Here is a 16,100-nt window from a genome sequence, read left to right as displayed (position 1 = left end):
GGTCAGTGGGATTTTGGCTTTCTGCAGGGTCATGCTAGTGCTTTAATGTATGGGGAGTGCTGGGCAGCACCAGTAGGACAGTTGGCAGCTCCAGTGAGTGACTTTGAAAGGATTCAGAAGGACCCCATTTTGAACTGTAGGATAGCACCTCTGGACCTTCTTGGTATTGAGACCTATGGAGAGCTGTGGGCAGTCAGCAGGGTCTCAATTAAGATTGTGCTAGTGGGATGGGATGAATGAGGTGTGTGGTCTTTGTCGCATGGAGCCTTGGTCAGGACGTTCTTCTCTCTCCGAAAACCTTAATCCTCGTTTAGAGCTCCTTCCTGTGACTCCCCTGGAAGAAAGGGCAGTTAGTCAGAACAGAGGCCAAATCTATTTTAGTGAAGTTTGCTGTTAGAGTTCTAATGTTGATAATGTAACAGATCCACCTAATGAGGATACAGATTATGCTGGTGAAAAAGCTTATTCTCTTGACATCAAGGAGCCAGATGGAGAGAAACTATGAAAGCAAAAGTCTTGCTCCTTCCTGGCTTTAGGCTTTTTATTTTGTTTCATATATATCAGTTCATTTACTGTTATAAAAACATTGCAAAAATAATTTTCTCTAGCTGATGTTCTAGTGCAGAGTTGTCTGAATTTTAATGAAATTAAACATGTTCTTTACTCTGGAAAACTCCCAGCTGCTTCAGCTGCCTTTTAAAATCTAATGAGCTAAAAAGCCTCCTTTTTTTTTTTTTCTCTTCTTTTTTTCTTTCTGCTCATCAGGTGTAACAAGAGGAGAATTTGACTCAGCTTTTTTTTTTTTTTTCTGTAATAAAAATGAAGGAATCAGAAACCACACATGGTGTATACTTGTTTTGACATGTGTGTATGTATGTACATGTAGCTGATGCTTACTGTTGCCCAGTGAGAATGCTTACATGCAGTAATAGCTTTGCTATTCTCTGAAAGCTTGTTTCTTTTGACGTTCTCTTGACTTCAGTTTTAAAGCCTGTAAAACCCCAGCATGGTTTGTTATCTTGCTAAGGAGTGACCAGTTTCATTAGAAGTTCAAGACTGAGTTGGGAGGAAGTCTTCATTTAACATCATTGTTTAGGTCTGGCTCTTTGTCTGACCATAGCAGACAATGTTTGAAACAGCGATAAGATAAGAAGTGGCAGTGATAACCATGCTGCAGGGTTACTGGAAGGGCATGAAACAGCATCTGGCTATTGGGCTTAGAGGTCTGATTCTTGGTTGTAATGGGTGATTGAAATGTTCTCCTCCTAGAGCTGGCAGTTAATGTGGCATTCATGTCAGTCCCTCCCTCAGGAAAAAATGAAGTGGTTGTAAGACAACAAAAACCAAAACCCTCTTAAGTCTGTAAAACTGAGCAGAGCATAACTCTGTTTTTTATATACACCACAGTCACTGGCTGCTTTTGTGGTTCAAATACATGAGACTACGTAAGGTTACAGTTGTGTTTAAGGACACTATAAAGAAATGACTTAACAGAAAGTATGAATGCTTAAAGCTGAGAGGCTGGGAAAGTAAAGGTGTGAAGAAGGTTATGAAATACAACCCTTTAGCACAATAAAGACACTGCAGTCAGGGCTCTTGTTATCTCACCAGGGGAGGTTTAGGCTGGAGGTGAGGAGAAAGTTCTTCACAGAGAGAGTGGTTGGCCATTGGAATGTGCTGCCCAGGGAGGTGGTGGAATCACCATCCGTGGAGGTGTTCAAGGGGGGACTGGATGTGGCACTTGGTGCCATGGTTTAGATAGTCATGAGGTTTAGGGTGACAGGTTGGACTTGATGATCTTTGAGGTCTCTTCCGACCTTCTTGATTCTATGATTCTATATTGAAGTTAATTGCTTTGCTCTTTTTTTCCTCTCTTCTTTCATTTTGTTTGTTTGCTTATAATTTGTCTGTTTAGGAAGTCTGTCTCCTGTCCAAGCCTAATACTCCCTTTAACAAAAGGAGTCATCTAGAAGTCAAACATACAATGCAAGATGAAACTATGTCTGGAAGTAGAGAAAACTCTCATTAGATCATGGAGGTTCTTTTTTTCTTAACAGGAAAAAGCTGAACGACCTAACATTTAGGAAAATTGCTGTGTCAATCCCTTACGTGGTTTCTGCTGAAAGGAGCAGCCCACTGCCCTCATTTCTGACATGCCTCAGTGCTCCCATTGCTTCATTTCTGCTGGTGCTCACCTGCCTGCCTGTATTGACTCCTGGAGGGGCCACGCAGCTTCCAGGGGTAGTCTGAATCAGCAGTTGTGCCATGAGAAGTGGCGAGGTTGGCACAGGAGAGCAGCTAGGCCTAGGTCTTCACAACTGTCCTGTGAGTCACTCCCTTCTAGGCTGTGATGCCTGAAATCTTGACTTGTAATACTGGCTCAAGACAGTTGTTAGTGCAGCTGCACTGTGAATAGGATTGGGAGGAGATGTGACTGAACACATGCCTGGAAATGAAGAAAGGCTGGGAGGATGTGGCTTGTCTGTAGGCTCCCAGTATAGGTTCTGGGTTAGTGGGAGAGGAAGAAAGCTTTTCCTCCCCATTTTTCTAACAAGTATGCATGAAAAGGTTCATGACTCACATTTTTACACTCTGACTTCTAAGGAGGGCTAAGTCTGTCCTTGTGTGTTTTACACTCTTAACTCTAAACAATGGCCTTTACCAGATTTGTAAACAGGATGGATCATAGAGGCAACCCTCTTGACTGGCTTCTTGATGCAAGTTACCTCCCATCAATCAGACCCTGGTGAGTTCCTCATGAAAGAGAAAATCACAGGCTGGGAACCACCAGGGAAAATCCAGGAGACAACAGGTCTTCATGGTTAACACTTGCCTCTGTTTTGCTTAATGGTGTGAAAAATCACAGCATAGTTTATGCAGTCAGCAGTGCTTCCCTGCAGTTACTTCAAAACACAGAAGTGGCTGTACATTTTATTATCCTCAGTGTGCAGCTCTGACATCTTGTTAAACTGGTGGCAGGCCATACTGGATGTCCCAGGGCTGAATTCCCTTTGTACCATACTGCAGTTGTCCCTGCACATACAAGCACGTTCCCATCACGCTTGGACTGGAATTGCATTTTTGCCATCAGGCTGGGAACTGAAAAGTGAGTGGCACATGCCATGAGTCAGAGACCTTGTTAAATTCCTGTGAGGTTAGATTCCCTTTGGATAGTTGGCTTGTCTGAGTGGAGTGCAGCTAGGCATAGCCCTGCTTACTGAGGGAGGTCTTGGGGCTGATGGCGTGTACACCTGGCAGGTCACCTCATGCTGAGAAATAGTTCAATGGCAAGTCTGCAGTTCAGGCTATTCTCTGGGCATGGTTGTTTAGCAAAGGTCAAGGGCAGAGTGATTTACTGGATCATGTTCAGTGTGTGTGTGCACAGAGTGAGAGTGACTTATAAGGAAGGGTATCATGACACAGTAAATGTCACTGATCTACATGGACATGATTGTCAGCACTTCATTAACTGTTTTACAAAAAATTAAGTGCTTGTTAAACCAAGTTGTATTTGCTGCTATCTTGGTGACACTCTGTAAAGGGTATACAGGTTTCAAATCACTGTAATGGCAAAGTATTACTTTGGTTAGAAATGATCTTTGGGGAGATCGTGATGCTTCAGACAAGAAAATGTCATTTGTGTGGGTGAGATGAGCATAGCTTTTGGAACTGCATGATATTCTCTTCATCAGCTAAAGCTGATCATTATTAAAAAAAAAGGTAACATCTTACTTGACAAGGAAAGAAATAGATGTGGTCTTTGTTACTGTAGGTTAATAGCAATGGAAAAAAACAAGTGCTAGAGAGGGTTTCTTATGCAAAAGTACTGCTGGAAAGCCACTGAGTGTGTTACCTACCGTTTGCTTTCTACAGCAGCCTGCAGACAAAGCCATTCTTGAGGAAAAGTTCAGAGCAGTTGGTTTCCAGAATGCAGATTGACCAGACTCTCTTTAATGCTAGAAAGAGACAGTTTTGCCCTTTAGGGATATAGTTAGTCTCAAGTCTTCACAGTGCGGAAGATGAAGTAGCTCAAGATTTTGTAGGCTGAACCAACCAGTAGAGTAGAACTAGATGGAATAATCAATTGCAGAAGGGATTTCTGGAACAGACTGAATCTCTTGCCAGTTTTGCCCTAAAGGGCAGTATTCGTTATGAAACAGTCAGTAAGTCCGATCTTGATTGCCAAAACGTTTGGAGGGGAGGAAGGAGGAGAAAGGTTGCAGGAAATTAGTCACTTCAGTCAAAGAACTGCTAATTTTGTTTAATACAAATGACTGTTAAAATATTGATGTGAACAAAATAGTTTCACTTAGCCCACATTCCTGTACTGTTACGGTCATCCTGAACTTTGACTTTATTGCCTTCAGTAAGCACAAGCCTTTCATGCTGTCCAACTGGAAACTTCAGTGACAATGCCAGAATGCAGAAATACATATATTAAAAAAAAACACCTAAAACCCAGATGGATCCAGGTATAAAAGAAGAAATGGTTAAGACAGCTGTTCCCAGGTTTTAACAGTTGTGGGTTGGTTTTCTGTTGGTGGGGTTTTTTTGTTGTTGTGTTTTTTTTTTTTTTGTCTCCCTGAGCAACTTACTGAATTAGCCCGTTTCCTTACTTAGAAAATACAATTATAGTTGTAAATCTGTCCAAAATGCTTGAAGTTTTAGTTAATATCTTTTACAGAACATTAAGTATTTTTTTTCCTGAAAACTTGTAGAAACATTTTTTTTTAAATAAATTTGCGATTCCCCGTAGCCTTGCATAGTTGCTGTGGAATTCTGTTGTATTCTGTCCCCGGAAGGTGTCTTTTCCTGCTCCATGACAGAGAAAAGGACTGGCATTTTATTTGCACACTGAGAAAAATTACTGTGGATGGGTAGGTGAGTGGAATTTTACACCTATCCTTGGACAATGCAGAACTGGGTTTGATTGTTAAATATCCAACCAATCCACCCAAGTTTGTTTAGCTGATCATGAGTGCATCCTGATGTTCCATATGTTGATGTATTTTGGTTTTGCCTGGTTGTTGGTTTTACTATGAACTTGCAAGTAGTTGAAGCCTTCCGTAAGTTTTTATTATTGGGATACATAGTAGAACTGTGTAAGCTTCTAAGTACTAAGAGGAGTATGAAGATAAAAACCAAGATTGTGTATCCATACATGGAAATGAGTTCAGAGAGTTCCTACAGAAAAGGCTGTTCTATAGCTGGTGTGCTGAAAGGAGTGGCTGGAGAGCAGTCTCAAGGAGGAGGACTTGATGAAAACTTGACATGTGTGCACTTGCTGCCCAGAAGGCCAACTGTTCTGGGCTGCATCAAAAGAAGTGTGACAACAGGACAAGGGAGGTGATTCTGCCCTTCTGCTCTGCTCTTGTGAGACCCCACCTCAAATACTGTGTTCAGTTCTGGTGCGTCCCAGCATAAAAGAGGCATGGAGCTGCTGGAGTGGGTTCAGAGCAGGGCGACTAACGTGATCAGAAGGCCAGAGCACCTGCTGTATGGGGAGAGGCTGGGGAAGTTGAGGCTGTTCTGCCTGGAGAAGAGAAGGCTCCAGGGAGACCTTATAGCAGCCTTCCAGTACCTGAAGGGCACCTACAAGAAAACCAGGAAGAGACTTTTTACAAGGGCCTGTAATGATAGGATGAGAGTGAATTAATTAAATCTTGGAGAGTGCAGAGTTAGACTGGAGATTAGGAAGAAATTCTTTACAGTGGGGGTGGTGAGACCCTGGAACAGATTGCCCTGAGAAATCATGAATGTCCCTTCCCTGGAGGTGTTCAAGGGCAGGCTGGATAGAGCCTTGAGCATGGACCCATGGCAGGGCGTTGGAACTAGGTGATCTTTGAAGTCCCTTCTAACCTAAACCATTCTCTCAATCTATGACTGATTTAATGACATACTCCTTCCTAGAAGGTGCTGTTTTATCAGCGAATGAGTTCTCTCAGGATAAGAGGAAGGTATAATTTATAGCAATCCCCCAACAGCAACAAAAGAATGTAGGAGAAATGTTTCTTAATGACTTTTAATTGAAAACCATACTGTCATTAAAGTGGCAATTTATTGTATTATTTTGCCTGGGCTTTAGATTAGTGCTGATACTGGTGGTGAGTTTTTCTTCTCCAGTGTTTGAAAGCTGCTTACACCCAAATTTTAGAAGGTATTTAGTTGATTAAAAAGAAGTTTTATCTGCAGAGGGATGATTAATAGGACTTTCAAAAGCACTCAAGCAATTCAGTTTGTGAATTCCCATTAATATCAAAGGAGGTTAGGTACTTCAGGAAAAAAAACCAAATGGTTGACTAATTGCCCCCGAAGAACATCATAGAAAATCTGGATTTTTAGTTCTTTCTGGCTTTATGACTGGCCAGAATCTGGGATTAACAGACTTTGGACTCTTAATTAGTTGAGGTGTTTATCAGGCTGAGAAGATACATTATTATAAATTCCTTACAAAAGAGGGCGTTCTGAAGTTTGCCCAAATGATGACAGTGGATAATGCAGGTCTTTTCTGTTTAATCTCATAAATCTCACTGGAAGTAAAACAGCTCCAAAACCTGTAATGAAAAGATCCATCATTTCCCTTCAGCTATAATTGTTGGAAACGTTAGCAGTAAGCTGCTGAGTGGTGCATTGAATCCTCCTGTGGCTTTGTAAATGTAATTTTTTTTTCCCTTCCACTTTGCACTGAGACACAGTTAATGCCATTTCTGAAATAAATAGCAGACCTCTGTTTTACAGTTTCCAGAACTCTCTCTAAGGTTTTTGATGGGTGACACATGTACATGGGGGTTGCCAGAAGAGGTGTGGCTTTCTAGCTAATTTGGAGTAAGCTGTTCTTAGATGTGTGTGCTTGTACAAATAAGATCTACCAGTGAAAGCGTTGAAAAGTATTTGCATCCTTTTTTTTTTTCAGTCAGGGAAGCCAGATGTTGTCTTGGTGTTTGACCATACTGGAAGATGGACTCAAGTTAGCAAAAACACTAATATATGTGATGTAAATAATTGATGGGCAATAGCAGCCAACTAAAGCAATGCCATTCATTGTTTTTATTGAACAGAAATGAGTATTTGGCTTTGTGTTGTTCAGCATGTATTGTATCAAAAAACAAGCTCTGTGTCTGCATGTATATATTTTTCTGTGTGGATATGTCTGGATGTCAGTATGAGGTGCTGGATTCATGCAGTAAGAATCTGTAGGCTGCTCACCTTTCACTGGAGGATACAACATGATCAGATAACCTGCCTGTCCCTGTTAACAACAGCTTTGTGCTTTTCTTTTTTCAAATCAGGAAATCAGTTATAAATGTTGATCAGATTGCTCAGAGTCTTGTTGAACCTGACTTTGAACGCTTCCAGGCATGGGGCTTCAACTACCTCCCTAGACAACCTGTTGCAGTGTTTCACCACCCTCGTGGTAAGGAACTTGTTGCTAGCATTCAGTCTAAATCTCCTCTAAGTTCAAACCATCGCCCCTTGTCCTATCACTACAGGCCTTTGGAGACAGTTCTGCAGCCTTCCTGTAGGCCCCCTTTAGGGACTGGAAGGCTGCTATTAGGTCTCCCTGGAGCCTTCTCTAGGCTGATCAACCCCAGCTCCCTCAGCCTCTCCTCCTAGGGAGAGTATGAAGATTTTGCAGGAGGGAGTTAAACTGTAAATAAATAAAATTATGACTATTCTTGGAAAGTATGAGTAGTTTTTTTTTTCTAGATATGTTTTTAATATAGAATATTTGCTAAATAGTGTGTCTCCAAGTGAATCCCAAGTCAATAATTGCAGCAACATACAGAGAAATTTGATGAAGTTTGACAAGGGTAAGTGTAGAGTCTTGCACCTGGGAAGGAACAACTCCATGTACCAGTATAGGTTGGGGATGGACCTGATGGAGAGCAGTGAAGGCAAAAGGGACCTGGGGGTCCTGGTGGATGGAAGGGTGACCATGAGCCAGCAATGTGTTCTTGTGGCCAAGAAGGCCAATGCCAGTCTGGGGTGGATTAGAAGGGGTGTGACCAGTAGGTTGAGAGAGGTTCTCCTCCCCCTCTATTCTGCACTGGTGAGGCCACATCTGGAATATTATGTCCAGTTCCAGGCCCCACAGTTCAAGAAAGAAAGGGAGCTACTTGAAAGAGTCCAGCACAGAGCCATGAGGATGATTAAGGGAATAGAACATCTTTTATATGAGGAGAGACTGAGGGAGCTGGGGCTCTTTAGCTTGGAGAAGAGGAGACTAAGGGGTGACCTCATTAATGTTTATAAATATGTAAAAAGTGAGTGCTAAGAGAATGGAGCCAGGCTCTGCTCAGTGATGCCCAATGACAGCACAAGGGGCAATGGGTGGAAGTTGAGGCATAGGAAGTTTCATGTAAATATGAGGGATTTTTTTTTCCTTGTGAGGGTGACAGAGCACTGGAGCAGGCTGCCCAGGGGGGTTGTGGAGCCTCTCTCTCTGGAGATAGTCAAAACTTGCCTGGATGTGTTCCTGTGTAATCTGGTGCAGGTGATCCTGCTCTGGCAGGGTCTTGGACTAGGTGATCTTTTGAGGTCCCTTCCAGCCCCTGAAATTCTGTGATTGAGATTTTCTTTTTTGGTACACAGACTAGAAGTCTGTGCTTCTATGGATCTATAATGAATACTAATTTAGATATCCTAAAAACTAAACTACAAGTTCAGTCACAGATATAACCCAATGGAGAAATTACTGAGAGATGAAAAGGCAGCATATGATGTGACATAGAGGCCTGTATCCTTCCTAGACTGTGTCACAGGACTATTCATGCATCTGGTGAGCTTGGAAAAGAGTAAAATTAGGTGGTAAAGAGTAAAATTCTGTGCTGTAGCAAAGCCAATGAAACCAGCTTAAGAAGCAGTGGACTGTATGCTGTAACGGTGCTGGCTTGGGGCAAGGAAGAGATTTTCATCCTCTGTGTTTTGTCCAGCATAGGTGCTGCATTCCTCTGAGTGATTTATTCACTGTTAGGAACTGGAAATTCTTCCTGGCTTAATGTTTAAGATTTTTATTCCATCGTCATGGATGAATTGGTTTCTTGGGAGTCCTAGAAGAGGGGATTTGGGTTCTTCATATCTCAAACCCCAAGAGAGCAGGGAAGTCAAAAGGGTGTGGGTTCCTCCAAGCACAGGCACTCCTGGGTAACTGGCCAACCCAGACAGAGCCTTGCGTTTTCAGCATTTGAACTCACCCATGCAGAATTATCCTTTACAATCAAAACTTTTAATTTCTTCCTAGAAAATGGTGCTTGTGTCTTTTCTAAACTTTCTTTGAAAACAGGGTCCCAGTGTAATTCTGCCTGCAGCTGAATCCTTTAAGGGCTGCACTGCCCTTCCTCAGAGGTACTTTGTAAGACTGCTGATTTATATGACATCAAAGCCTGGGCTGAAGTACACAGCTAACATGTCTGTTCAGTAGCTTGACACCTTAAATCAAGTCCTTGCATATGAAAGGCCCAATGTTTTCCTCCTCCATGACTTTCTGAAATCAGCCTTCATATCTTGCTGCCAAAATCCCCTTGATCACTTCTGCGTTGCTCATAGTAGTACATTTACTTAACCACTGCTTTTGAAGTGTAAAAACCATGCCAAAATGTGCTGGCCCATGGATGAGGGCAGCAGGCAACTCTCAGCTCATACAGACCCCAGGAGCAGCATGATCAGCCCAGCCAGGACCCTGCACAGGCAAGGGGCAGCATTAGCCTTGCTCACTGATACCACCCCACTGTCTTGGAAGTGCCATGGCAACCATGGGTTTGTAGGAAGATACTGGTTAGTGATAACTGAGCAAGCCAAACTGAAGTCCTGGTTTATGCTGTTGTTTTATTCAGCTGCAGTGACGTGTAAGGAACTGTAGATTTGAGGTTTGTACCTGAGGGACTCTTACTCTAAATAGCTGGTGGTAAAGGGCAGCTTAGTAAAGTCAAGTCATTATCTGATAAACAAGGTCCTTATGGAAGTGTATGAAGATTACATTGTCCCTTCTGATTCCTAAGCCCTTGTCATAAATGCATTAAATGTGACAGATCTTACATTGCTGTCCTGATCTTAGAAAGCAGTCATTGCTCAACTGCATTAGGGGATTTCATTCTGGGACTTAAATAAACTTGTGGAAAAAAAAAAAAAAGCCAAAATTGCCTGATTTTCTAAGGTGCAAAATATCTTAGGATAGATAAATACCTATTAACGTCTGGCTGTAAAGGAGGTTATTTACCCAGAATAACTTAATAATTAATGGCAAATAAATCCTCATTCGTTTTGATGCTTGGGTATTTTGTTAGCTTCCTTTTAAGATCACAATTTCTCTTTTAATTCTAACACATAAACATTTAAGTTCTGCAATAAAAGTTAGTGCATCTTTCCATGAGCATTCTTTTCCAAATGCAGTGAACAAATAATCTATGAAGTGCTTAAGTCTGCCAGTTTAGGAATACTGAACAAAGTATTGGTGGTGATGGAGTGTCAAGGTTAGCAGGATGCACTGGGATTGGAGCAAAGGTTAGAGAACACGTTGGATTGCTTCGGTGTCCGCCCTGATTCAGTAGAGGCTGGTGGTGGGCAGGGCTGAAATAATAATTTTACCTCCTGTTGAATGGCAGTGAAGGTCAGATGCATAACTGTTACAGTGCTTTTAGAAATGTCAGTGTCTAATCCTCAGTTGTGGGGTTGTGAGCAGACCACCAGAAGAGTGGATGGCATTCAGAGCCCAGCTAGAAGCCCGCTAGTGAGCAGCGTGTCACCAAAGGCTCTGAGAAGGCAGTGCCTTGCCTACAACAGCAGCTGATCTCAGAGGTTCAGAGGCCAATCCTCTCATGATGTAGTGAAAAAGAAAAATCCTGCATTACAATTTGCCATACTGTAGCTGTAGATGAAAAGAAAACTTGAACCTTTAGGACTGGCAATAGTACCACTTTTATTAAGTTTCTATTGAAGAGCTATTTTAAGCAAGATAGATTGATGGACTGAACACAATAACCTTCAGTATCTCACTTTCAAATACTTGGTAGTCAAGCACTACTGAATAAGAGAAGAAATTAAGCAAAGATGTAGAAAAAAGGTTACTTGGCAACATCACAGTGTTTCAAAGAGGAGAAAGAAGGGTCAGGAACTTAATGAATCTCAATTATAGAATTTTCTGTAAGTCAGTCATTGCATGACTAGAAAAATCTAAACCACATTTTGGTGTCATACCCTAATAGGGACTGCCTAAAGCAAAACAGGGTTTGTTTGGAAGCAAACTGCAGAGAACAGCAAAAGCATAGCTGCTGGGTATGAACCAAACTGGGCTCCCAGGAAACAGGCAGTGCTGATCATAACTCAGGCAGAGGCGATCTGAGCTAGGTATGCAGTAGTGATGAAATTTGGTGTTCATTTTTTGTGTTGTCTGCAGTAAATATGCTTGGAAGAGGGGAAATGTTACCTCAGAGAACTTGTGTTTACAGTGTGACATATTACTTAAAAAGTTTTGACTTAGCTTCCGTAACTGGAAGGTAGACACCGAATACAAAAGCATATGGCTTATAATTACAGTTCTGCCCAGTTTGCCAGTGCAATTTCAATGGGTAAATTAATTTTCCTTCTTTAATAATAACCTTAGTCATTATTGACCCTTGCAGAGAAGAAAAATGCATTGATTGTTGGAGTTCTGATTTTTGTATTGGGTTTCTGTACCTGGTGCTTTGGGTGGAATAGGAGGTGCAATATCAAAACAAGTTATCTCCCAAACTGCTCTTTCCCATCCAGCCCACTGCGCAGTAAAATCTGTTTTAAAAATAAAGAATGTATTAAAGTAAACATAATCTTGCAGAGCCTGAATTTTGCAATTTAGTTCAGTGGACCATGACAACCAAATGTGGTACATTTATGGTAACTACATCTTGATTGGAAATAATTAATTCTGATGCCTAGGAATAATGTCTTTAACCCTGCCCCTCATGCTAAAATTTTAGCTGTTAGTAGCATTCTATTGAATATAAAAGACTCAGTAAAATCTTGTTAGTAAGTGCATTCATGTGGACATTTTTCCATTGGAGACCAGTTTGTATCCATATGGCATGTGACTTCTTGAACCACTATAGAGCCCCTGGTGTAGGGAGCTGAATTGCTCCCTGGAGGAGGATGCTTTTGATCCTTTCTCACCTATGTCGGGAGCAGAAGTTAAAAGACACTGGTGGAAGTTCACTGTATAGAAAACAGCAAATACAGTTCAATAAATAAAGGAATGCATCAAAAGTCTGTATTTTCTTTGAATTTGTGCTTTATAATCTGTTATCATAGAATGTTTTGGGTTGGAAGGGACCTGTAAAGGTCACCTAGTCCAACCCTCCTGCAGTCAGCAGGGACATCCTCCACTAGATCATATTGCTCAGTCTTGTTGAGCCTGACTTTGAATACCTCCAGGCATGGGGTTTCAACTCCCTCCTTGGGCAACCCATTCCAGTGTTCTACCACCCCCATGGTAAAGAACTTGTTGCTAACATCGAGTCTAAATCTCCTCAAAGTTCAAACCATCACCCCTTGCCCTACAGGCCTTTGGAGACAGTTCTTCTGCAGCCTCCCTGTAGGCCCCCTTCATATACTGGGAGGCTGTTACTGGGTCTTCCTGCAGCTTTTTCTGCTCCAGGCTGAACAGCCCCAGCTCCTTCAGCCTGACCTTGTAGCAGAGGTGCTCCAGCCCCCTGAGCATCTCCTTGGCCTTTCTCTAGACCTGCTCCATCAGGTCCATGTCATTCCTGTACTGGATGCAGTACTCAAGGTGAGGTCTCACCAGAGCAAAGTGGCAGAATCGCCTCTCTCCATCTGCTGGCCACTCTGCTTTTGATGCAGCCTAGGATGTCGCTGGCCTTCAGGGCTGCAAGTGCATGCTATCACTGATCATCCATCTCATTACAACTGCAGGGATTTAAGAAGATTCACAGTGATTTGTTAGTTAATTGTTTTCATTCAATGTAGAGAGCAAAACTAATAAAACCTGGTTAATTCTACTTCCAGGCACTAATTCTTTGAACGTCTCTTGTGCCATTTTGTCCCAGTAAGTCCTAGAACAGCCTTATTTTGGGTGTTTTAAAACATGGAGATTGTTTTCACTGCTCTGGTGATTTGAGATGTAAATGGACTATTATTCTAACATCACTCCTGCATACCTCCAGATTTCTAGCTGAAGCTAACTCTAACCATGATCAAAGTGGCACATCAGTGGAATAGGTTGAAATTTTGTGGAGTTGGGATGGGATTTTCTGTGGTGTTAATCCAGATGTGCTACTAAAATGTTGAGTTAGATTAAGCAAATCAAATTATAGTAACTGCTGAGAAATAATTGCTATGCCAAAGTAGCTAATGGGTTGCCTTTTGTATTTTAAGTTCTTCTGTTAAAAATTCTTACATATAAAGTGCTTCTCTTTGCTATTACTTTTCTCTGTTCTGTTTAAATTTAAAAAACAAACCCCAAAATACCTCAATACCAAACTACCTCAAACCCAAACTTCCATGACGGGTCACATAACAGTTGATAAGATCAAACTAACATACACAACTTGCAAATAACTAATTGAAAGAATTTTTTTAACATCATTTGCTATAGGAAAAGAAGCAAATGCTATAGGAAAAGAAGCGATTGCTAAGTTCTCTACCGGATCACTTCCTGATTTTACAGATTTTGGGAAGCGGAGCTCAGGATTTTGCATGAGGGTGAGAAGTTGTCATTAGACTCAGTTTTGCAGTCTCCAGGCTTCATCAAAGCACTCTTGAATGTACCTGATTATGTGTAAAGCAGTGTTCCTGATGGAATCTGTAGAAGTGCCTATGCCCTTGAACAAACTCAGATACTAAGCTGCTCAGCTCAGGTGAGAGCCTGTTCTTGTCCACCTGTGAGACCTGTTCTTTAATGGCTTCTGTACCTCTACATGTGTAAAGCAGATGATAGGAAAAATATACCTGAATTCAAGGTCTCTCAAATCCATTTTCCCCAATGTTTAAATTAACTTTAGTATCAGAAGCTGGCCCTATCTTGTGTATTTTTGTAACCTTCCTTCCTTCCCAGATAAGTATGAAAGAAGCACTATGATTCCTTCTGGCTTTTTGGCCATGCTGTGTTAGAGTCATTTCTTTCAGCCTGGTGTGTATGAACGGACGTGTGCATGTGCGTGAAGGCTTCTGTAGAGATGGATCTGTGCTGATATCTGAAATAATAGATGTGAGGGTTTTAACCTTGTAACTGTTACAAGATCTTTATGTGTCTGCTTTAGGGTCGACCCGATCCCGTATGACACTCCGAAACCAGCCGGCCACACGCGGTTTGTCTGCGTCTCAGACACACACTCCAGAACAGATGGCATCCAGATGCCTTATGGGGACATCCTTCTCCACACGGGCGATTTCACCGAGCTGGGACTGCCCTCCGAGGTTAAGAAGTTTAATGACTGGTTAGGTAAGGAATTACTGCGTTTTGGTGACCCCAATTAACCTCTCCTGTCCAAGTGTCAGTCACTGCTTCCTAATTGAATTAGAGCACTTGAAAATCCCCCCCACCCTTATTTCACTTGTCTTCATGTGATGTGCTGTTTCTAGCTTCAGTATGATTCTGTTAATTAAGACAAAATTAGAGACTTTGCTGTATGTCTGTGTTATCTTGGGGGGAAGATATTTTGTCTTTCCACAGCAAGGGCTGCGTAGCTTTGTGTGTGCTGGGTGGGTGGTGGCACCTTGTAGGAATGCATATGGTGTCCCATTAGCTTATGCTGACATAATATGGCAAAATCAATAATAATTTTTTGAGGAGGAGAGTTTTTGGGGAGTGCTGTTCACATGATTGCCCTTTTGAATTGAGAGTGCTGACATTTTAGTTTTGGATGCAGGCACTCAATGCCTCTTTGGCATTGCCTTTCATATTATGCTCTATGTGATAGCAGTGCCTTGATAGTGTATTGCTGCAATTGAGGGCAATTAAATTGCAGCAGCAGAATACCAAAATGAAAGAGAGGAACTTGTGCAGAATGCTCCTGTTGTAAGTGCTGCTGGTAGGCTGCCTATGTGGTGGCATGTCACCACTTAGGCTAGAAATTCTGAGAGGTGAAGGTAACAAAAGGCTAGGCTTCGTTCTACAGCTTATTTTACCTACTCTGTGGTAAAACAACAGGCCTCATCTCTACACAGGCTTATATAGTGGGATATCAAAGGCACAATAACTGCCCATAATTTTCTTGGCAGTAACACCAAAGGAAAATTTAAAAGATAATTCTGAACACCAGCCTTGCTTGTACTTCACTAGGTGTTATATGTACCAATTACACAGGACTGAAAGCACTTCTGTCAACCTCTGTGTGCCTTGCATCCCTTTCCAGCTCTAGGTATCTCATCTGAGCAAAACGTTCAGCATCTTGTCCATCCAGTTCATTCACATTCATCCTTCTTCCTCATCTCCACAGCTAAATCTTGCTCTCCTTCCCACTCCTCCTAGCTCTCAGCCCTTCTCACAACTTTCACTACTTCTTATGTTTTTTTTTCCCTTTGGCTGACAAATTTTCCTTATTGGTTTTGCATGAAAGTCGTCTGGGCTTACACATTGAATAACCTCTGTGGTCACTTAGTGATTACATACACTGGCTGAGGTAATTTATTCACTTTGTTTTGGTGTGAACATGTCCCTTGGGTCTTGTAACTGCTGTAATCACTTGACCTTAGTGACTGTTAAATGCTTTAAACACAGTTATTTTAAATTTATAATTGTTTTCATTAAAAATCTCTTATAGTAACTTAACTGACCTTGCAGTAAACACGGCATTATTTGCTGAGGAAGAATTAAGATGTTACTCTATGCTCAATATATTCCTTCCTGAATGGTTCAACATACTATTATTATCACTGTTCATATTTTTCCCATCCATTCTCAATTCAGTCATATATGGGAAATGAAATGCAGGACTATCTAATTATAGCTTTGTCTTCATTGTGCAGTATTTCCTTTGCTGCATGATGGGAGGTGATTGAATAAGTCATAAGAACTGAAAAGAAAGCAAAGATACATTCAGGCAGATAGATCTTTAATGAGTGATGAGATGTTTATTGTGCTCAATTAGTATGAACCTGATTGTGCATATCCT

At 41.6% G+C, this 16,100-nt stretch overlaps 1 protein-coding gene across 1 annotated transcript in view; it reads left to right on the top strand.

Moving 5' to 3' along the window:
- MPPED2 (metallophosphoesterase domain containing 2) overlaps positions 1-16,100 on the top strand; it is a 92,505-nt gene that overhangs the window by 12,371 nt on the left and 64,034 nt on the right. Inside the window, exon 2 of the mRNA XM_054390552.1 lies at positions 14,247-14,428. Coding sequence (XP_054246527.1) covers positions 14,247-14,428 — 182 coding nt within the window. The remainder of the gene's footprint in view (positions 1-14,246; positions 14,429-16,100) is intronic.

This window comes from Indicator indicator, chromosome 21 (genome assembly GCF_027791375.1).
Source record: "Indicator indicator isolate 239-I01 chromosome 21, UM_Iind_1.1, whole genome shotgun sequence".
NCBI classification, from domain to species: domain Eukaryota; kingdom Metazoa; phylum Chordata; class Aves; order Piciformes; family Indicatoridae; genus Indicator; species Indicator indicator.
The sequence above is the reverse complement of the archived record's forward strand: the minus strand, read 5'-3'. Positions and strand labels throughout refer to the sequence as shown.